The following is a 22,500-nucleotide window of genomic DNA, read 5'->3' on the forward strand; positions in this document are numbered from 1 at the left end:
CTAACATCATCAATACCAGATACCCATCAATGCCAGCTAACATCATCAATACCAGCTAACAACATCACACCCTCGCCAAAGAGAAGCAGTTCCAACCATCACATTAGGGGCGAGTTAATTAAATGCTTGACCAATATAACGGGCTAATTTTTAAGTTGATAATTTTGTATGGCCCGCGAATGATGTTATAAATATCCAAATGGCCTTTGGCAGAAACAAGGTTCCCCACCCCTGATCTCGAACACCACCAGCGTTATCGCTATAGCAACTACCACTCACTACCACCAAACAAAGACAAAGATCCCCCGTATAGCCTCCAATGGACTATCTGGGCAAGTGCTGTTAGCAAGCGCCTATGAATGCCAAGCCCGGTAACGAGAGGTGGGTGGACAACACCACGCCCGGCCGCCTTTGTCTTTCCAGTGGTGATGTTTACACACCGCACCAGGTACTCATTTGAGGTTGAGTCGACCTAAGGGACTCCCAGGACCGGTAATCGTCACTGTGTGTTGGCCGTGAGCGGGAATCGAACTCGGGTCGCCGGGTTCGTAGCGCACCGTGTGCTCGCTGCTGCACCACCGCTCCCCACAGTGCTCGATGTTTACTGGATGTGGTGTTCCGGGCAGCGGAATATTTTTTCCTGGCGCCATGGTGGCGAGGAGATGTTAACTGCCTGGCCTGGCATACAGGAGGTCATGGGTTCGATCCCGACCCTGACACTTGCTGCTGTATATTTGGAGTTTGCGTGTCTTTCTCTCCGTGGTGAGATGTTAACTACCTCGCCTGGTATACAGGAGGTCGTGGGTTCGATCCCGACCTGACGCCTGCTGCTGTATATTGGAGTTTGCGTGTCTTTCTCTCCGTGGTGAAATGTTAACTACCTCGCCTGGTATTCAGGAGGTCGTGGGTTCGATCCGGCCCTGACGCCTGCTGCTGTATATTTGGAGTTTGCGTGCCTTTCTCCCTCTCCCCGTGGTGAGATGTTAACTACCTCGCCTGGTGTACAGGAGGTCGTGGGTTCGATCATGACCCTGACACCTGCTGCTGTATATTTGGAGTTTGCGTCTCTCTCTCTCTCTCCCCGTGGAGATGTTAACTCTCTTGCCTGGTGTACAGGAGGTCGTGGGTTCGATCCCGACCCTGACACCTGCTGCTGTATATTTGGAGTTTGCGTGTCTCTCTCTCTCTCTCGCTTTCTCTCCCTCCCCGTGGTCAAGTGGAATTTTCTCCGGGTCCTCCAATGTTTCCCGCCATCATTGAGGTGTTTCCCTCCACATTTAGACTCGACAACGTGACGCGTTTAGAGAGTATTTGGCTGCTGTCAATTTCCACGTAATGATGAACCACTTAGATGGGCCATCATTCATAATATCCAGGTCGCTTCTGAACAAAAGAGATATTTGTAGCTCAGTGTAAATAAAATCACGAATACAAGTTAAATTACAAAAACAAGTTCAATAATAATAATCACAAGTAAAATATCTTCTTGTTTCTTTCGGTAAAGTCACGTAGAAGGGAAGTAATAAAACAATAAAAATAAACATAATAACATAATATAATAATATAGTGAGAATCATTTTATTATGTTTTATTTGTATTATTTTATTACTTCCCTTCTACGTGACTTTACCGAAAGAACCAAGAAGATGAATCCCTGCAGTCACGACAAATAAAATACTAATACATTTAAGTAAAATAATAAATTTCCACACGATGATGATGATAATATACTTCGTTGAGCTAACATTCGTGATGCCCAGATCGCTTCTGAAAACGAGGTAAGGGGGCAGGGGGGGGGGCTTTACCTGGTAAAATAAAATAAACATTGGTTCATAGTTTCCAGGTCGCTGGTTGACCAAATTCGGTAGCACGTCAAGTGGCTTAAGTCGCCAAAGCCACGATCCATAGCAAGAGGGGGAATACTCGATGTGGCATGCCGAGTTGCGGTGATGTTTTTTGCTTATCTTGTCGGGGTTAGACTTTGTCTACTCGACAGACCTGCTCTCCACCTGAGGACGGCTGCTTGCGTTGTAGCCGAAACGTCGTGAGAATTATTTTATTATGTTTTATTTTTATTATTTTATTACTTCCCTTCTACGTGACTTTACCGAAAGAACCAAGAAGATGAATCCCTGCAGTCACGAAAGCTTTAAATCAAAATTTAGGATGGGGGTGTTTAATTTTTATTATTTTATTATTTCCATTCTACGTGACTTTACTGAAAGAACCAAGAAGATGAATCCCTGCTGCAGTCACGAAAGCTTTAAATCGAAATTGTCGGGGTTACTGAACCACGGCTGACTTGAATTCCGTTCGTGTCGATTCGTCGCGTCTCCCCGCGGTCGCCCGCGGGGGTCGCTTGTTTTTTGTTGTTGTGTGTGTCGTGGCGGCTTGGATGGATTGGTCCGGCCCATAGGAATGTGGAATGTCCTGCTTAAAAAAGACGGCGGGCGCCCAAGGCTCGCTCGAAGCGTCGAGGTGCGCCGAGTCGGCGAATTCTGTTCAGTGCCGGGGCAGGCAGCTGAGTGGCGAGCGTTCGTATCCGGTCCACGTGTCCCCTTCATAACAATAACACCCATAACGCAGCGTTTGTTTGGGGGGGTGCGGTAAAGGAGATTAGATCGCGTAAATATATAAATGTGTCGTTAAACCCGCCACCACCCGACACAGCCAACTAGTAAGGATTTGTCGCGTGAACAGAACGCGGCCAATTCGTTACTAGCAGAGCACTGAGCGGTTGTGTGTTGGGGAGTGTTGTGTGTTGGAGAGTGTTGTGTTGGGGAGTGTTGTGTGTTGGAGAGTGTTGTGTGTTGGAGAGTGTTGTGTGTTGGAGAGTGTTGCGTGTTGGAGAGTGTTGCGTGTTGGAGAGTGTTGCGTGTTGGAGAGTGTTGTGTGTTGGAGAGTGTTGTGTGTTGGAGAGTGTTGGTGTTGGAGAGTGTTGCGTGTTGGAGAGTGTTGCGTGTTGGAGAGTGTTGTGTGTTGGAGAGTGTTGTGTGTTGGAGAGTGTTGTGTGTTGGAGAGGTGTTGTGTGTTGGAGAGTGTTGTGTGTTGGAGAGTGTTGTGTGTTGAGAGTGTTGCGTGTTGGAGAGTGTTGTGTGTTGGAGAGTGTTGTGTGTTGGAGAGTGTTGCGTGTTGGAGAGTGTTGCGTGTTGGAGAGTGTTGTGTGTTGGAGAGTGTTGCGTGTTGGAGAGTGTTGCGTGTTGGAGAGTGTTGCGTGTTGGAGAGTGTTGCGTGTTGGAGAGTGTTGCGTGTTGGAGAGTGTTGCGTGTTGGAGAGTTTTGTGTGTTGGAGAGTGTTGTGTGTTGGAGAGTGTTGCGTGTTGGAGAGTGTTGCGTGTTGGAGAGTGTTGCGTGTTGGAGAGTGTTGCGTGTTGGAGAGTTTTGTGTGTTGGAGAGTGTTGTGTGTTGGAGAGTGTTGCGTGTTGGAGAGGGTTGCGTGTTGGAGAGTGTTGCGTGTTGGAGAGTGTTGCGTGTTGGGGAGTGTTGCGTGTTGGGGAGTGTTGTGTGTTGGAGAGTGTTGTGTGTTGGAGAGTGTTGTGTGTTGGAGAGTGTTGTGTGTTGGAGAGTGTTGTGTGTTGGAGAGTGTTGTGTGTTGGAGAGTGTTGTGTGTTGGAGAGTGTTGCGTGTTGGAGAGTGTTGCGTGTTGGGGAGTGTTGCGTGTTGGAGAGTGTTGCGTGTTGGGGAGTGTTGCGTGTTGGAGAGTGTTGCGTGTTGGAGAGTGCTGCGTGTTGGAGAGTGTTGCGTGTTGGAGAGTGTTGTGTGTTGGAGAGTGTTTTGTTGTAAATGTTGTCGTGGATTCACTCTCCAACACACAGCCGGTTAGTGCTGTACTAGTAACGAATTTGCCGCGCGCTGTTCACGCGACAAACCCCTTACTAGTTGGCTGTGTCGGGTGGTGGCGGGTTTAACGACACATTTATATATTTACGCGATCTCACCACCCCCCCCCCCACCCCAAAAAAACCCCTCTATTATTGGTGATATTGGTCGCGAAAGTCTCCTGCCGCCACGTGTTGAACACGAACAGCATCGCCCACGACATCGTGCCACTGCCGTGCCCGATACGCGTACACATGAAGCGGGCCGATGGGAACACCGCAGTGTAGGGGGTGCAGGGGGGGGGGGCAAGGCGGTGGTGGTGGTGGTGGCAGCGTGGTGGTGGTGGTGGTGGCAGCGTGGTGGTGGTGGCAGCGTGGTGGTGGTGGCAGCGTGGTGGTGGTGGTGGTGGCAGCGTGGTGGTGGTGGTGGCAGCGTGGTGGCGTGGTGGTGGTGGTGGTGGCAGCGTGGTGGTAGTGGCAGCGTGGTGGTGGTGGCAGCGTGGTGGTGGTGGCAGCGTGGTGGTGGTGGCAGCGGTGGTGGTGGCAGCGTGGTGGTGGTGGTGGCAGCGTGGTGGTGGTGGTGGCAGCGTGGTGGTGGTGGCAGCGTGGTGGTGGTGTGGCAGCGTGGTGGTGGTGGTGGTGGCAGCGTGGTGGTGGTGCCGTGGTGGTGGTGGTGGCAGCGTGGTGTGGTGGTGGCAGCGTGGTGGTGGGTGGCAGCGTGGTGGTGGTTGGTGGCAGCGTGGTGGTGGTGGTGGCAGCGTGGTGGTGGTGGTGGCAGCGTGGTGGTGGTGGTGGCAGCGTGGTGGTGGTGGCAGCGTGGTGGTGGTGGTGGTGGTGGCAGCGTGGTGGTGGTGGTGGTGGCAGCGTGGTGGTGGTGGTGGTGGCAGCGTGGTGGTGTAGCACCACGGCAAGAAGAGATGTCTTGAGTGCATTCCCGACTCGGGAGCTTATCTACTACGCGTGCGGAGTTCGTATGTCATTCACTCCCACCCCTCTAGTCCTGCAGAGTGTGTGAGAGAGAGTGAGTGAGTTACATTCAGAAATCACCACTCGGTGCTCGCTTATAGCACTTGCCCCAACAGTCTGTTGAGGCTATACGGGGGACCTTTGTCTTTGAGTGTATGTGTGTGTGTGGGGAGCGGTGGTGTAGCGGTTAGCGCGCTGCGCTACGAACCTGGCGATTCCAGTTTGATTCGAGCTCACGGCCAACACCAGTGACGATTATCCGAACCGGTCTTGCGCCTCCCCTAGGTCGACTCAGCCTCAAATGAGTACCCGGTGCGGTGTGTAAGCATCGCCACTCGGGAGGCGCGGTGCTGGCCACCCACCCCCTCGTGTGCCGTGCCTTCATAGATGATCGCTAACAGCACTTGCCCCAAAAAGTACGTGAAGGCTATACGGGGGATATTTGTCTCGTGAGAAGGGGAGCAGTGGCGCAGTGGTTAGCGCACCGCGTTTCTAACCAGGCGGTGACACATTTCTGAACCGGTCATGGGACCTCCCCTAAGTCGACTCAACCTTAAATGAGGTTCGTGGGTTCGATCCCGGACCCAGATGGCCTGCTGTATAATTGGAGTCTGCGTCTCTCTGTCTCTCTCTCTCTCCCGTGGTCGCGTGGATTTTCCCTCTGCGTTTGGAGGGTTTGTCTGCTGCTGTAATTGTCTTACGCGGTGATGATGATTATGATAAGCCAATTCGTTGAGCTATCATTTGTGATCGCCAGGTCGGCTTCTATATTACTCAGCGGGGCCTTGCCTGGTCAAATTACTCAAAGAGTTTATTGGAAAGCGTTATAACGAATCGGCGTTGTAACGGGGTTCGCGCTAAGCGAGGTCTGCCAGTAAACTGCACCCCACACAGACACCACCCCCCCCCACTCTGTGCCCCCCCTCTCCCCCCCCCCCCCCCGTGTGAACCCCGCCCCCCCACTACCCCCCCCCCCCCCCCCCCCCGGCGCAGAGAGCACTTTGACGGCTCCTCGCTAAATTGTAATCGCGTTTGAGGCCCGGGCAACAGGGGGTTCGGGGAAGCCAACAGGGCACCAGATACAGTCGATGCAGAAAATATCATCATCAGCAGCATCATCATCAGCATCATCATCGGCATCAGCAGCAGCAGCATCATCAGCAGCATCATCATCAGCAGCATCATCATCAGCAGCATCATCAGCATCAGCAGCATCATCATCAGCAGCATCATCATCATCATCAGCATCATCATCAGCAGCATCATCAGCAGCAGTAGCAGCAGCAGCAGCAACACCACCATCATCATAATCAGCAGCAGCATCATCATCAGCATCAGCAGAAGCAGTAATAGCAGCAACAGCATCATCAGCAGCATCCTCATCAGCAGCATCATCAGCAGCAGCATCAGTAACACCACCATCATCAACAGCCTCATAATAATCAGCAGCATCATCATAATCAGCAGCATCATCAGCAGCAGCATCATCATCATAATCAACAGCATCATCATCAGCAGCAGCCTTATCATAATCATCAGCAGCCTTATCATAATCATCAGCAGCATCATCATAATCAGCAGCATCATCATCATCACCATCAACAGCAGCATCAGCAGCCTTATCATAATCATCAGCATCGTCATTATAATCAGCAGCATCATCAGCAGCAGCATCATCAGTATTCCGTTATCAGCAGCAGAAGAAATTTGATAATTATTGGAGCCGTCATCAGCATCATCAGCATCATCAGCATGACTTTCATCATCAATATCAGCAGCAGACGCAACTGCATCATCATTGTCATAAAGATCAGTATCAGCAGCAAACAAATACAAAGATCCCCCGTATAGCTTTAACAGACTGTTGGGGCAGGTGGTGTTAGCGCATAGTACATATGAAGGTAGACACAGCACACGAGGGGGTAGGTGGCCAACACCACGCCCGGCCGCCTTTGTCTCTCTAGTGGCGATGTTTACACATCGCACCAGATACTCATTTGAGGCTGAGTCGACCCAGGGGAGGCCCTGGACCGATTCAGATAATCGTCACTGATGATGGCCATGAGCGGGAATCGAACTCAGGTCGCCAGGTTCGTAGCGCAGCGCGCTAACCGCTACACACACACCTACACACACACAAAATACAAAGATCCCCCGTATAGCCTTAACAGACTGTAGGGGCAAGTGCTGTTAGCGAGCACCTATGAAGGCCGGAACGGTACACGAGGGGGTGTGTGGCCAGCACCACGCCCGACCGCCTTTGTCTCCCCAGTGGCGATGTTTACACACCGCACCAGGTACTCATTTCAGGCTGAGTCGACCGAGGGGAGACCCAGGACCGGTTCAGATAATCGTCACCGGTGTTGGCCGTGAGCGGGAATCGAACCCGGGTCGCCAGGTTCATAGTGCAGCGCGATAACCGCTACACCACCGCTCCCCACATACACCTACACACACACACACACCTACACACACACACACCTACACACACACACCTATACACACACACCTACACACACACACCCATACACACCTACACACACACCCCTACACACACACCCCTACACACACACCCCTACACACCTCCACACACCTCCACACACCTCCACACACCTACAAAGACAAAGATCCCCTGTATAGCCTTAACAGACTGTAGGGGCAAATGCTGTTAGCACTACACACACACCTACACACACACCCCTACACACACACCCCTACACACACACACACACCTACACACACACCTACACACACACCCCTACACACACACACCTACACACACACACCTACACACACACACCTACACACACACCTACACACACACCTACACACACTTACACAAACACCCCCCGTATAGCCTTAACAGACTGTAGGGGCAAGTGCTGTTAGCGAGCACCTATGAAGGCCGGAACGGTACACCTACACACACACCTACACACACACACCTACACACACACACACCTACACACACACCTACACACACACCTACACACACACCTACACACACACCTACACACACACCTACACACGTATTGTAAACCAGCTTCTCAGGTAACGCATGGGTGGAGATAGAGCTCCTTAGCTCCGTGTCTCGCCTTACCTCGCTCACACAAATTGAGGTCGTCAGATGCAACCAGACACCGTGTAAGGGCTCCCACCCTGACAACAACAACAACAACATCGCCACGCGCGCCGTGTTAGCGAGCACCTATTAACCGCGTGCGAGGGAGTCGTGGTGGTGATTGAATGGGGGCGGTAGAGTAGCGTAGTTAGAGCTACGAACCCAGCGACCCGAGTTCGCTTCCCGCTCACGGACACCTACGCCGGTGACGATTATCTGAACAGGTCCTGGGGCCTACCCCTAGGTCGACTCAGCCTCAAATGACTACCTGTCGCGGTGTGTAAACATCATCGCCACTGGGAAAGACAAAGGCGGCCGGGCGTGCTGTTGGCGATCCCCACCCCTTCGTGTGCCGTGCCGGCTCGCTAACAGCACTTGCCCCAGCAGTGTGTCGAGGCTACGGGGGGCATCTTTGTCTTTGGTGGTGAATGACAGAGGCCCGCAGCTAATGCACCACAGTCATTCTGCTCACACGCCGCCGGCCTCTGCTGTCGCTGCTACTCGACATCTTTGTACGTACGTGAGTTTGTTGAACTTCTTTCGCACCGTACGCGGCCAACCGTGCTAATCGGAGGTGCCGGGGAAGGACCACAAACACTGAACACCACCACCACCACCACAACAACAACAAGCAGCAGCATTGGAACCTCCTTTGCCAGTAGCAAAATATGATCATTGTTTTTTTTACCCTTTTATCTGGCAACAAAACTGACACCTTTTTTTTAACAAGGAGTCATGTTTGCATAGACCACAATACCTCCAAAAAAACACACAACTCTGATAATGTATGCACTGTCCTTGAAATTGATTGGTCCACACCCGAGACAGCTTTTCTTAGAGCCTAGTCTCACATGGTGTTGGACCAGATGACGCCAAAAGGCGCACAACTCAAAGACAATGCACCATCAGAGTACGAGAGCTCGGGGTAAGCATTTACACCATTGGAACCTCCTTTGAGACTAGGCTCGAAGAAAAGCTGCCTCGGGTATGGAGCAATCAATTTCAAGGACAGTGCATACATTATCAGAGTTGTGTTTTTTGTTTGCATTCCGACCGCAGGTATTGTGGTCAATGCAAACATGACTCCTTGTAAAAAAGGTGTCAGTTTTGTTGCCAGATAGAAGGGTAAAAAAACAATTAACAAGCAGCGGTTCTAAAGAAATGAGATTGTCAATCTCGATGATGATTTAAAAGTGCGTCATAGCTCCCAGGGGCTTTGTTTCGATAGCTGAGCCAAAATCTGCTGCTGCCGCTGCTGCTGCTGCTATTGCTGCTGACGCTGCTGCTGCTGTTGTTGCTGTTGCTGCTGACGCTGCTGCTGTTGTTGCTGCTGCTGTTGTTGCTGCTGCTGCTTTTGCTGCTGCTGCTGCCGCTGCTGCTGTTGCTGCTGACGCTGCTGCTGCTGTTGCTGCTGCTGCTGCTGTTGTTGCTGTTGCTGCTGTTGCTGCCGCTGCTGCCGCTGATGCTGCTGCTGCTGCCGCTGATGCTGCTGCTGCTACTGCTGCGAGGATGACCGGAGTTTGCGTGATGGTGGTCTATGCGCCTTCACATTACTATTCATAGTCGCGGCCACGGATGGACAGTGTGTGTGTTGAACTTCTTTCACACCGTACGTAGCAAACCGTGCTACTCGGAGGTGTGCGGGGAAGGACAACAAACTAAACACAACAAGCAGTTCTAGAGAAATGAGTTGTCAATCTCGATGATTTAGACGTGCATTGCTGCTCGGATTGATGCCTCCTCCTTCGTAAGGATATCTGTGCGATTCTATGGGTCTCTGTGCGAGTCTATGGGTCTCAATGTGAGTCTGTGGGTCTCAATGTGAGTCTGTGGGTCTCAATGTGAGTCTGTGGGTCTCAATGTGAGTCTATGGGTCTCAATGTGAGTCTATGGGTCTCAATGTGAGTCTATGGGTATCAATGTGAGTCTGTGGGTCTCTATGTGAGTCTGTGGGTCTCAATGTGAGTCTATGGGTCTCATTGTGAGTCTGTGGGTCTCTGTGTGAGTCTATCGGTCTCTGTGTGAGTCTATGGGTCTCTGTGTGAGTCTGTGGGTCTCAATGTGAGTCTGTGGGTCTCAATGTGAGTCTATGGGTCTCAATGTGAGTCTATGGGTCTCAATGTGAGTCTGTGGGTCTCAATGTGAGTCTATGGGTCTCAATGTGAGTCTATGGGTCTCAATGTGAGTCTATGGGTATCAATGTGAGTCTGTGGGTCTCTATGTGAGTCTGTGGGTCTCAATGTGAGTCTATGGGTCTCATTGTGAGTCTGTGGGTCTCTGTGTGAGTCTATCGGTCTCTGTGTGAGTCTATGGGTCTCTGTGTGAGTCTGTGGGTCTCAATGTGAGTCTGTGGGTCTCAATGTGAGTCTATGGATCTCAATGTGAGTCTATGGGTCTCAATGTGAGTCTGTGGGTCTCAATGTGAGTCTATGGGTCTCAATGTGAGTCTATGGGTCTCAATGTGAGTCTATGGGTCTCGATGTGAGTCTGTGGGTCTCTATGTGAGTCTGTGGGTCTCAATGTGAGTCTGTGGGTCTCTGTGTGAGTCTATCGGTCTCTGTGTGAGTCTATGGGTCTCTGTGTGAGTCTGTGGGTCTCATTGTGAGTCTGTGGGTTCAATGTGAGTCTATGGGTTCAATGTGAGTCTATGGGTTCAATGTGAGTCTGTGGGTTCAATGTGAGTCTATGTGTCTCAATGTGAGTCTATGGGTCTCAATGTGAGTCTATGGGTATCAATGTGAGTCTGTGGGTCTCTATGTGAGTCTATGGGTCTCATTGTGAGTCTGTGGGTCTCTGTGTGAGTCTATCGGTCTCTGTGTGAGTCTATGGGTCTCTGTGTGAGTCTGTGGGTCTCAATGTGAGTCTGTGGGTCTCAATGTGAGTCTATGGGTCTCAATGTGAGTCTATGGGTCTCAATGTGAGTCTGTGGGTCTCAATGTGAGTCTATGGGTCTCAATGTGAGTCTATGGGTCTCAATGTGAGTCTGTGGGTCTCTATGTGAGTCTGTGGGTCTCAATGTGAGTCTATGGGTCTCAATGTGAGTCTGTGGGTCTCTGTGTGAGTCTATCGGTCTCTGTGTGAGTCTATGGGTCTCTGTGTGAGTCTATGGGTCTCATTGTGAGTCTGTGGGTCTCTGTGTGAGTCTATCGGTCTCTGTGTGAGTCTATGGGTCTCTGTGTGAGTCTGTGGGTCTCAATGTGAGTCTGTGGGTCTCAATATGAGTCTATGGGTCTCAATGTGAGTCTATGGGTCTCAATGTGAGTCTGTGGGTCTCAATGTGAGTCTATGGGTCTCAATGTGAGTCTATGGGTCTCAATGTGAGTCTGTGGGTCTCAATGTGAGTCTGTGGGTCTCTATGTGAGTCTGTGGGTCTCAATGTGAGTCTATGGGTCTCAATGTGAGTCTGTGGGTCTCTGTGTGAGTCTATCGGTCTCTGTGTGAGTCTATGGGTCTCTGTGTGAGTCTGTGGGTCTCAATGTGAGTCTGTGGGTCTCAATGTGAGTCTATGGGTCTCAATGTGAGTCTATGGGTCTCAATGTGAGTCTATGGGTCTCAATGTGAGTCTGTGGGTCTCAATGTGAGTCTATGGGTCTCAATGTGAGTCTATGGGTCTCAATGTGAGTCTGTGGGTCTTATGTGAGTCTGTGGGTCTCAATGTGAGTCTATGGGTCTCTATGTGAGTCTGTGGGTCTCAATGTAAGTCTATGGGTCTCAATGTGAGTCTATGGGTCTCTATGTGAGTCTATGGGTCTCAATATGAGTCTGTGGGTCTCTATGTGAGTCTGTGGGTCTCAATGTGAGTCTGTGGGTCTCAATGTGAGTCTGTGGGTCTCAATGTGAGTCTGTGGGTCTCAATGTGAGTCTATGGGTCTCTATGTGAGTCTATGGGTCTCTATGTGAGTCTGTGGGTCTCAATGTGAGTCTGTGGGTCTCTATGTGAGTCTGTGGGTCTCTATGTGAGTCTATGGGTCTCAATGTGAGTCTGTGGGTCTCAATGTGAGTCTGTGGGTCTCAATGTGAGTCTGTGGGTCTCTATGTGAGTCTATGGGTCTCTATGTGAGTCTATGGGTCTCTATGTGAGTCTGTGGGTCTCTATGTGAGTCTGTGGGTCTCTATGTGAGTCTATGGGTCTCTATTTGAGTCTATGGGTCTCAATGTGAGTCTGTGGGTCTCAATGTGAGTCTGTGGGTCTCAATGTGAGTCTGTGGGTCTCTATGTGAGTCTATGGGTCTCTATGTGAGTCTATGGGTCTCAATGTGAGTCTGTGGGTCTCAATGTGAGTCTGTGGGTCTCAATGTGAGTCGGTGGGTCTCAATGTGAGTCTATGGGTCTCTATGTGAGTCTATGGGTCTCAATGTGAGTCTATGGGTCTCAATGTGAGTCTATGGGTCTCAATGTGAGTCTATGGGTCTCAATGTGAGTCTATGGGTCTCAATGTGAGTCTATGGGTCTCAATGTGAGTCTGTGGGTCTCAATGTGAGTCTATGGGTCTCAATGTGAGTCTATGGGTCTCTATGTGAGTCTATGGGTCTCGATGTGAGTATGTGCGTCTCTATGTGAGTCTATGGGTCTCAATGTGAGTCTGTGGGTCTCAATGTGAGTCTATGGGTCTCAATGTGAGTCTATGGGTCTCTGTGTGCGTCTATGGGTCTCTGTGTGAGTCTGTGGGTCTCTGTGTGAGTCTGTGGGTCTCTGTGTGAGTCTGTGGGTCTCAATGTGAGTCTGTGGGTCTCAGTGTACGTTTGTGGGTCTCTGTGTGAGTTTGTTGGTCTCTGTGTGAGTCTATGAGCATCAATGTGAGTCTGTGGGTCTCTGTGTGAGTTTCTGGGTCTCTGTATGAGTATGTGGTTCTCTGTGTGAGTCTATGGGTCTCTGTGTGAGTCTGTGGGTCTCTGTGTGTGTCTGTGGGTCTCTGTGTGAGTCTATGGGTCTCGGTGTGAGTTTTGTGGGTCTCTGTGTGTGTCTGTGGGTCTCTGTGTGAGTTTGTGGGTCTATGCGTGAGTCTATGGGTCTCTGTGTGAGTTTGTGGGTCTATGCGTGAGTCTATGGGTCTCTGTGTGAGTTTGTGGGTCTATGCGTGAGTTTGTGGGTCTATGCGTGAGTCTATGGGTCTCTGTGTGAGTTTGTGGGTCTATGTGTGAGTTTTGTGGGTCTCTATGTGAGTTTGTGGGTCTCTGTGTGTGTCTGTGGGTCTCTGTGTGAGTTTGTGGGTCTATGCGTGAGTCTATGGGTCTCTGTGTGAGTTTGTGGGTCTATGTGTGAGTTTGTGGGTCTATGCGTGAGTCTATGGGTCTCTACTTCTCTATCTGCCTCTACGTATCTCTGTGTATATCGCTACGTGTTTCCACAAGCCTCTGCGTATCCCCTCGTATCTCTGTGCATCTTCCGTGTATCTCTACGTGTCTCCTACGGGTCTCTTTCGTACGGACGAGCGTTCCAGACGGCCGCGAAAGCGCGTGCAATGGCCACCGCGCGCGCGCACGTGCACGCATAAAGACAAAGGTCCCCCCTATAGCCTTGAAGGGACTGTGAGAGCAAGTGCTGTTAGTGAGCACCTATTAAGGCGCACAAGGTACTCAGGGTGATGGCCCCGGCCGGTTCAGATATTCGTGAGCGGGGGAATTTTACTCGGCGGCATCGCAGCGAAGTGCGCTAACCGCTGCGCCACCGCTCCCCCATATACGAGACAAGCAAATGTCCCGTGTAGCCTTAACATATTCTTGAGGCAAGTGCTGTTAGCGAATAGCAACAATGAAGGCCGGCACGGCACACGAGGGGCTGGGTGGCCAGCACCGCTGCTGCCCGAGTGGTACCAGGTACTCATTTGAGGCTGAGTCGACCTGGGGGTAGGCCCAGGTCCGGTTCAATTATTGTTGCCACTGCCACTGCTCGTGAGTGGGAATCGAACTCGTTGCGAAGTGCGCTCACCACTGCGCCACCGCTCCCACGAGACAATTATCGTCGCCCCCGACCCCCCATCGCTTTAGCAGACTTTCTTGGGGGGGGAAACTCATCCGCACGTGAACGCGCGTGAACGCCCAAGGGTCCGGTGACAGCCCCCGCGGCCTGTAACACACGCCCGCTCGCCCGCCCGGTTCACCTCCGAGTGCAGGGTTCACCACCCCGAGAGAAAGTCTGCCTGGTCTCTCACCCCCCCCCCCCCCCGCATGAATAAGTAACGGGGGGAGACGAAGAGGAGGAGGAGGAGGAGAGAGGGGAGGTGGGGACAGAGGGGAGAGCACAGCGAGATGAGAGCCGCCAGCCTCCACACCTCACTGCGCCACCACACGCCAGAGCACAAAGGCAAAGGTGGTACCCCCGCATAGCCTCAACAGACTGTTGGGCCAAGTGCTGCAGCTCTGAAAGCCGGTACGATACGCAAGGAGGTGATTGGCTAGCACCCCGCCCGGCCGCCTTTGTCTCCCCAGTGGCGGTGATTTTTACACATCGCACCAGGCACTCATTTGAGGCTGAGTCGAACTAGGGGAGGCCCAGGACCGGTTCAGGTAATCGTCACTGGTTGTTGTTGTTGTTGGCCGCGAGCGGGAATCGAAATCGGGTGGCCGGGCTTGTAGCGCAGCGCGCCTAACCACTCCGCCACCGCTCCACACACCGCACCCCGCAACTGCCCACATCCTAGATCACAACCACAGGCGTCCGCGTTGTCATCGCGATGATTTCTGCGGATTGCCACGATCATTGTGACCACCAAATAGTGTTATTGTTTCATGCATCCAAGTATTCAGTCATTATGTTTACAGTTCAAGTTCATTGATTAGGTAGAGCCCTGTGAGCCATTCGGCTCTTGAATCGGATGCAACCGCAACAAACAAAAAAACTAAAACAAAAAACATCTTAAAGCGACTATGTGACTGAGTTAAAACAGAAAATCCAAGAAAAGACAGCTAAATATTGCAGAAAAAACACCGTGTACACCAACGCTGTGTGCAAACATCCCAGTGGATGCAAGGCAGGCACTGCCTGCTGTGTACTCACGGGAGGGAGACAATGTTGCTGCTGCTGCTGCTGTGGTCTAGCATAGGGGAACCCCCAGTGGCAGCTGTCCCTGTGTGGAACGAGGCTATCAGCACGAAGGAAGGCGCTGCTGCTGTTGCTACTGCTGCGGCTACTGCTGCTGCTGCTACTGCTGCTGTTACTGCTGCTGCTGTTTTAAAGACACAGCGCGCGGTGGTGTCACAGGAGAGAGCGATGTTGCTGCTGTTCGCTGCGTGTGATCTCCACTGAGTAACTTTGTGGTGAACGTTTTTTTAAATTGGGAACTGTGACGGCACTGTGGCACACAACGGGTTCGTCGCTTGTTTCGAATAACATCACGGGGTCTTTTAACCTCTACAAAATTCACCTCGCCAAAATTCATCTCTCCAAAATTCACCTCCCTAAAATTCCCCACTCCAAAATTCACTTTCCCAAAATTCACCTCTCCAAAATTCACCTCCCTAAAATTCCCCACTCCAAAAATCACCTCCCTAAAATTCACCTCTCCAAAATTCACCTCCCTAAAATTCCCCACTCCAAAATCCCCCTCCCCAAAATTCACCTCTCCAAAATTCACCTCCCCAAAATTCACCTCCCCAAAATTTACCTTTCCAAAATTCATCTCCCCAAAATTCACCTCCCCAAAATTCACCTCCCCAAAATGCACCTCCCCAAAATTCACCTCCCCAAAATTCACCTCTCCAAAATTCACCTCTACAAAATTTACCTCTCCAAAATTCACCTCTTCAAAATTCACCTCCCTAAAATTCACCTCTACAAAATTCACCTCTACAAAATTCACCTCTCCAAAATTCACCTCTCCAAAATTTACCTCTCCAAAATTTACCTCTCCAAAATTCACCTCTTCAAAATTCACCTCCCTAAAATTCACCTCTACAAAATTCACCTCTCCAAAATTCACCTCTCCAAAGTTCACCTCTCCAAAATTCCGCTTAACAAAACAACAAAAAAGTGACTTTTTACGTGACCAGGCAAGGTCCACTGAGCTATGTAGATCTTTTATCAGAAGTGACCTGGCCATCACAAATGATAGCTCAACGAAGTGGCTTATCATCATCATCATCACGTAGAAATGTTTAGCAGACAAACAAAATGTGGAGGGGAAAAACCGGAGGACCCGGAGAAAAATCCACGCAACCACGGGAAAAGAGAGACACCAAACTCAAATATACAGCAGTAGCAGGCGTCAGGGTCGGGATCGCACCCACGACCTCCTGTACACCAGGCAAGGTAGTCAACATCTCCTAGTCACCGTGGTGCACTCATATACTTTACACATGCCATCAGCGCCCTGTTTTTAAATCCTTTATACTAAGTTCACTTGCTTGCTTGCTTGCGCGCTTAGGACCGTGCAAATCTTTCGGTCGTTTTTTAACCCACTTCCCGTGATCCAATCGAGCTGACATTTTGCACACAGACTCGTTGTGCGTGACAATTTATTTTCGTGAAATTTTTTCCCCAAAATTTTACACTTTTTAGGATTTTTTTTTTATATTTAATTACCAATTGCTTAATGGTGGCAGGCAATCATCTGACCCATAGGTGGCAGCCATCTCAAGCCAGAGGACGAGAGGACTCCAGCCGCCACGCATATAAAGGATTTATAGTGAAAACCTTTGTTTGTACGGGTTATTTTTTTAAGATTGCAGCGTTTCCGCATTGTCCGGTTGGGGTTGTCGATGATTTGGTGGTGGCTGGTTGTTTAAGATTTGTCGCAAGACACGGAACCACCCGCGAGGTGGCGACAGAGACACGTGGCGTTGTGTGTGGAGGTGGAGGGGGTCGTGGGGGACTTCTGGGGTTCCCTCGGTGGATAGGGGGTGAGTTCGGGGGGCGAGAAGTGAGGTTCTTGTCAGGTTCGGGGATCGGGTTCGTGCTCGGGGTAGGGGTAGGGGCGGGGTTAGCGTTAGGGGTAGTGATAGGGGTAGCATTAGGGGTAGTGTTAGGGGTAGGGTTAGCACTAGTGGTAGGGTTAGGGTTAGCGTTAGGGGTAGTGTTAGGGGTAGTGTTAGGGGTATGGTTAGCACTAGTGGTAGTGTTAGGGGTAGTGTTAGGGGTAGGGGTAGTGTTAGGGGTAGTGTTAGGGGTAGGGGTATGGTTATGGGTAGTGTTAGGGGTAGTGTTAGGGGTAGTGTTAGGGGTAGTGTTAGGGGTAGTGTTAGGGGTAGGGGTAGTGTTAGGGGTAGTGTTAGGGGTAGGGGTATGGTTATGGGTAGTGTTAGGGGTAGTGTTAGGGGTAGTGATAGGGGTAGTGTTAGGGGTAGGGGTATGGTTAGGGGTAGTGTTAGGGGTAGTGTTAGCACTAGGGGTAGTGTTAGGGGTAGTGTTACCACTAGGGGTAGTGTTAGGGGTAGTGATAGGGGTAGGGGTAGTGTTAGGGGTAGTGATAGGGGTAGGGGTAGTGTTAGCACTAGTGGTAGTGTTAGGGGTAGTGCTAGGGGTAGGGGTAGTGTTACCACTAGGGGTAGTGTTAGGGGTAGTGATAGGGGTAGGGGTAGTGTTAGGGGTAGTGTTAGGGGTAGTGTTACCACTAGGGGTAGTGTTAGGGGTAGTGATAGGGGTAGGGGTAGTGTTAGGGGTAGTGTTACCACTAGGGGTAGTGTTAGGGGTAGTGATAGGGGTAGGGGTAGTGTTAGGGGTAGTGTTAGGGGTAGGGGTAGTGTTAGGGGTAGTGTTAGCACTAGGGGTAGTGTTAGGGGTAGTGATAGGGGTAGGGGTAGTGTTAGGGGTAGTGTTACCACTAGGGGTAGTGTTAGGGGTAGTGATAGGGGTAGGGGTAGTGTTAGGGGTAGTGTTAGGGGTAGGGGTAGTGTTAGGGGTAGTGTTAGCACTAGGGGTAGTGTTAGGGGTAGTGATAGGGGTAGGGGTAGTGTTAGGGGTAGTGATAGGGGTAGGGGTAGTGTTAGGGGTAGTGTTAGGGGTAGTGACAGGGGTAGGGATAGTGTTAGGGGTAGTGTTAGGGGTAGGGGTAGTGTTAGGTGTAGTGTTAGCACTAGGGGTAGTGTTAGGGGTAGTGATAGGGGTAGGGGTAGTGTTAGGGGTAGTGATAGGGGTAGGGGTAGTGTTACCACTAGGGGTAGTGTTACCACTAGGGGTAGTGTTAGGGGTAGTGTTAGGGGTAGGGGTAGTGTTAGGGGTAGTGTTAGCACTAGGGGTAGTGTTAGGGGTAGTGATAGGGGTAGGGGTAGTGTTAGGGGTAGTGTTACCACTAGGGGTAGTGTTAGGGGTAGTGATAGGGGTAGGGGTAGTGTTAGGGGTAGTGTTAGGGGTAGGGGTAGTGTTAGGGGTAGTGTTAGCACTAGGGGTAGTGTTAGGGGTAGTGATAGGGGTAGGGGTAGTGTTAGGGGTAGTGATAGGGGTAGGGGTAGTGTTAGGGGTAGTGTTAGGGGTAGTGACAGGGGTAGGGATAGTGTTAGGGGTAGTGTTAGGGGTAGGGGTAGTGTTAGGTGTAGTGTTAGCACTAGGGGTAGTGTTAGGGGTAGTGATAGGGGTAGGGGTAGTGTTAGGGGTAGTGATAGGGGTAGGGGTAGTGTTACCACTAGGGGTAGTGTTACCACTAGGGGTAGTGTTAGGGGTAGTGTTAGGGGTAGGGGTAGTGTTAGGGGTAGTGTTAGCACTAGGGGTAGTGTTAGGGGTAGTGATAGGGGTAGGGGTAGTGTTAGGGGTAGTGATAGGGGTAGGGGTAGTGTTAGGGGTAGTGTTAGGGGTAGTGACAGGGGGTAGGATAGTGTTAGGGGTAGTGTTAGGGGTAGGGGTAGTGTTAGGTGTAGTGTTAGCACTAGGGGTAGTGTTAGGGGTAGTGATAGGGGTAGGGGTAGTGTTAGGGGTAGTGATAGGGGTAGGGGTAGTGTTACCACTAGGGGTAGTGTTAGCACTAGGGGTAGTGTTAGGGGTAGTGTTAGGGGTAGTGTTACCACTAGGGGTAGTGTTAGGGGTAGTGTTAGGGGTAGGGGTAGTGTTAGGGGTAGTGTTACCACTAGGGGTAGTGTTAGGGGTAGTGTTACCACTAGGGGTAGTGATAGGGGTAGGGGTAGTGGTTGGGGTAGTGTTACCACTAGGGGTAGTGTTAGGGGTAGTGTTAGGGGTAGTGTTAGGGGTAGGGGTAGTGTTAGGGGTAGTGTTACCACTAGGGGTAGTGTTAGGGGTAGTGTTACCACTAGGGGTAGTGATAGGGTAGGGGTAGTGGTTGGGGTAGTGTTACCACTAGGGGTAGTGTTAGGGGTAGTGTTAGGGGTAGGGGTAGTGTTAGGGGTAGTGTTAGCACTAGGGGTAGTGTTAGGGGTAGGGGTAGTGTTAGGGGTAGTGTTACCACTAGGGGTAATGATAGGGGTAGTGATAGGGGTAGTGTTAGGGGTAGTGTTAGCACTAGGGGTAGTGTTAGGGGTAGTGTTAGGGGTAGTGTTAGGGGTAGTGTTAGGGGTAGTGATAGGGGTAGTGTTAGGGGTAGTGTTAGTGGGAGTGTTAGGGGTAGTGATAGGGGTAGTGTTAGCACTAGGGGTAGTGATAGGGGTAGTGTTAGGGGTAGTGTTACCACTAGGGGTAGTGTTAGGGGTAGTGATAGGGGTAGGGGTAATGATAGGGGTAGTGATAGGGGTAGGGGTAGTGTTAGGGGTAGTGTTAGCACTAGGGGTAGCGTTAGGGGTAGTGTTAGGGGTAGTGTTAGGGGTAGTGTTAGTGGTAGTGTTAGGGGTAGTGATAGGGGTAGTGTTAGCACTAGGGGTAGTGATAGGGGTAGTGTTAGCACTAGGGGTAGTGTTAGGGGTGGGGTGGGTTAGCAGTGGGGGTATGAGCGTGTCAAGTGTTCAGGGTTGGGGTTGAGCAGGCTGCTGCTGTTCGGGTGACGAGTGAGAGCGGCGCGTCTTTTACTTGTTTTTATTATTATTTAGTTGTATTTATTATTTATTTATATTTATTATTATATAACCCGCATTTATTATTTATTTCTATTTATTATTATTGAACGTGTATTTATTATTTATTTATATTTATTGCCACAAAGTCAGCATTTATTATTTATTTATTTTAATCACAAATTAACTTGCATTTATTATTTATTTCTATCCATCACTATCCAACGTGTATTTATTATTTTTTTTATTAGTATTTTATCTGTATTTATTATTTATTTCTATTTTTTATTTAGCTTGTATTTATTATTTATTTCTATTTATCACAATTACACGTGCATTTATTATTTATTTATATTTATTTAACGTGTACTTATTATTTTTCTCGTATTTGTTAATATTTTATTTACGACGGAAGCCCCCCGCTGAGCTATATATCACTTTCTTCAGAAGCGACGTGGATATTATAAATGATGGCCCACGTGGAAATTGATAGCAGTCAAATACTCTCTAAACGCGTGACGTTGATACTTAATGTGGAGGGGAAACCCGGAGAAGAATGCACGGGACCACGGGAGGAGAGACAGAGAGAGACACCGCACAATCCATATACACAGCAGCAGGCGTCAGGGTAGGGATCGAACCCACGCCCTCCTGTAGACAAGGCGAGGTGGTCAACATCTCACCACCGAGAGAGAGACACGCAAACTATACAGAAGTGATTTCGATGTAAAGCTTTCGTGACTGCAGGGATTCATCTTCTTGGTTCTTTCGGTAAAGTCACGTAGAAGGGAAATAATAAAATAATAAAAAATAATAAATATTTTATTATTTCTATAAAACATATTTTATTATGTTTTATTTTTATTATTTTATTATTTCCATTCTACGTGACTTTACCGAAAGAACCAAGAAGATATACAGAAGTGGTCAGGGTCGGGATCGAACCCACAACCTCCTGTATACCAGGCGAGGTAGTTAACATCTCCTAGCCACCGTGATGATGATGAGAGAGAGAGAGACACGCAAACTCCAAATATACAGCAGCAGGCGTCAGGGTCGGGATCGAACCCACGACCTCCTGTATACCAGGCGAGGTAGTCAACATCTCCCAGGCACCGCGGCGCTCCTTCTCGCCTCACAGCGGACGTTTGAAGGTGGTGTGGGAGGATGCTGCATGGAGACCGTGCGGGAGAAATGTTCAATGTGCGCAGGGAACGGCGGCCCCGCGTTGTGAACTCACTCGCAGATAAGTGCTGGGAGCGCATTCCCGTACCACCACGACGCACGCTCATGCACAGAAACAGACAAAGAACCCCCGTATAGCCTTTAACAGACTTTTTGGGCAAGTGCTGAATGCAAACAGCACCTATTAAGGCTGGCACGGGACGCGAAGGGGGGGGGGGGGTTGGCTTACACCACGCCCGGCCGCCTTTGTCTCCCCCGTTTGAATGTTCACTACACACCGCACCAGGTACTGATTTGAGACCGAGTCAAAGACAAAGGTCCCCCGTATAGCCTCAACCAGACTGTTGGGGCAAGTGCTGTTGGCCGGCATGGCACACGATCGGGATGGGTGGCCAAGCCCGGCCGCCTTTGTCTCCCCGGCGACGAACTTTGCACCTTGCACCGGGTACTCATTCGAGGCTGAGTCGACCTAGGGGAGGCCCCGGACCGGTTCAAGACGATCGTCACTGGCGGTGTTGGCCGCGAGCGGGAATTCGAACTCGAGCGAGCACGGGTTTGTAGCGCAGTGCAGCAGACCCCACGACACATAGAGAGACGCACAGAGACACACACAGAGACACACACAGAGAGAGACACACAGAGAGACACTCACAGAGAGACACTCACAGAGAGACACTCACAGAGAGACACACACAGAGACACACAGAGAGACACACAGAGAGACACACACAGAGAGACTCACACAGAGAGACACTCACACAGAGAGATGGACACACACACACAGACACCGACACACACACAGACACTCACAGAGAGACACACACAGACACACACACACAGACACACACACACAGACACACACACACACAGACACACACAGAGAGACACACACACAGACACACACACACAGACACACACACACACAGACACTCACAGACAGACACACTCACAGAGACACACACACACACAGACACACACACACAGACACACACAGAGAGACACACCCACAGACACACACACACAGACACACACACACAGACACACACACAGAGACACACACAGAGACACACACACACAGACACTCACACACAGTCACACACAGAGAGACACACACACAGACACACACACACACAGACACACACACACAGACACTCACACACAGTCACACACAGAGAGACACACACACAGACACACACACACACAGACACACACACACAGACACACACACAAAGAGACACACACAGACACACACAGACACACACACACAGTCACACACAGAGAGACACACACACAGACACACACACACACACAGACACACACACACAGACACACACACACAGACACACACACAGACACACACACAGACACACACACACATACACACATACACACAGACACACACACAGAGACACACACACACAGACACACACACAGAGAGACACTCACGCGCGCACGCCCCAGCCTGAACTCTCACCCCCCTCCACCCGGCGGTGTCAGAAAGCGAAGTCTCAATGAGCCCCAAATCGGCACCACATGAGCAGAGA

General features: G+C 50.5%; 2 protein-coding genes across 2 annotated transcripts in view; both read right to left on the bottom strand.

Moving 5' to 3' along the window:
• WNT4 (Wnt family member 4) overlaps window positions 1–650 on the bottom strand; it is a 12,590-nt gene extending 11,940 nt beyond the window's left edge. Inside the window, exon 1 of the mRNA XM_061567943.1 lies at window positions 590–650. Coding sequence (XP_061423927.1) covers window positions 590–650 — 61 coding nt within the window. The remainder of the gene's footprint in view (window positions 1–589) is intronic.
• The window catches only part of LOC133352427 (solute carrier family 2, facilitated glucose transporter member 1-like), a 140,581-nt gene that overhangs the window by 76,080 nt on the left and 42,001 nt on the right, over window positions 1–22,500 (bottom strand). The window lies entirely within an intron of this gene.

Source organism: Lethenteron reissneri, chromosome 40 (genome assembly GCF_015708825.2).
Source record: "Lethenteron reissneri isolate LAM-NWPU_2019-01 chromosome 40, ASM1570882v1, whole genome shotgun sequence".
In the NCBI taxonomy this organism is placed as follows: Eukaryota; Metazoa; Chordata; class Hyperoartia; order Petromyzontiformes; family Petromyzontidae; genus Lethenteron; species Lethenteron reissneri.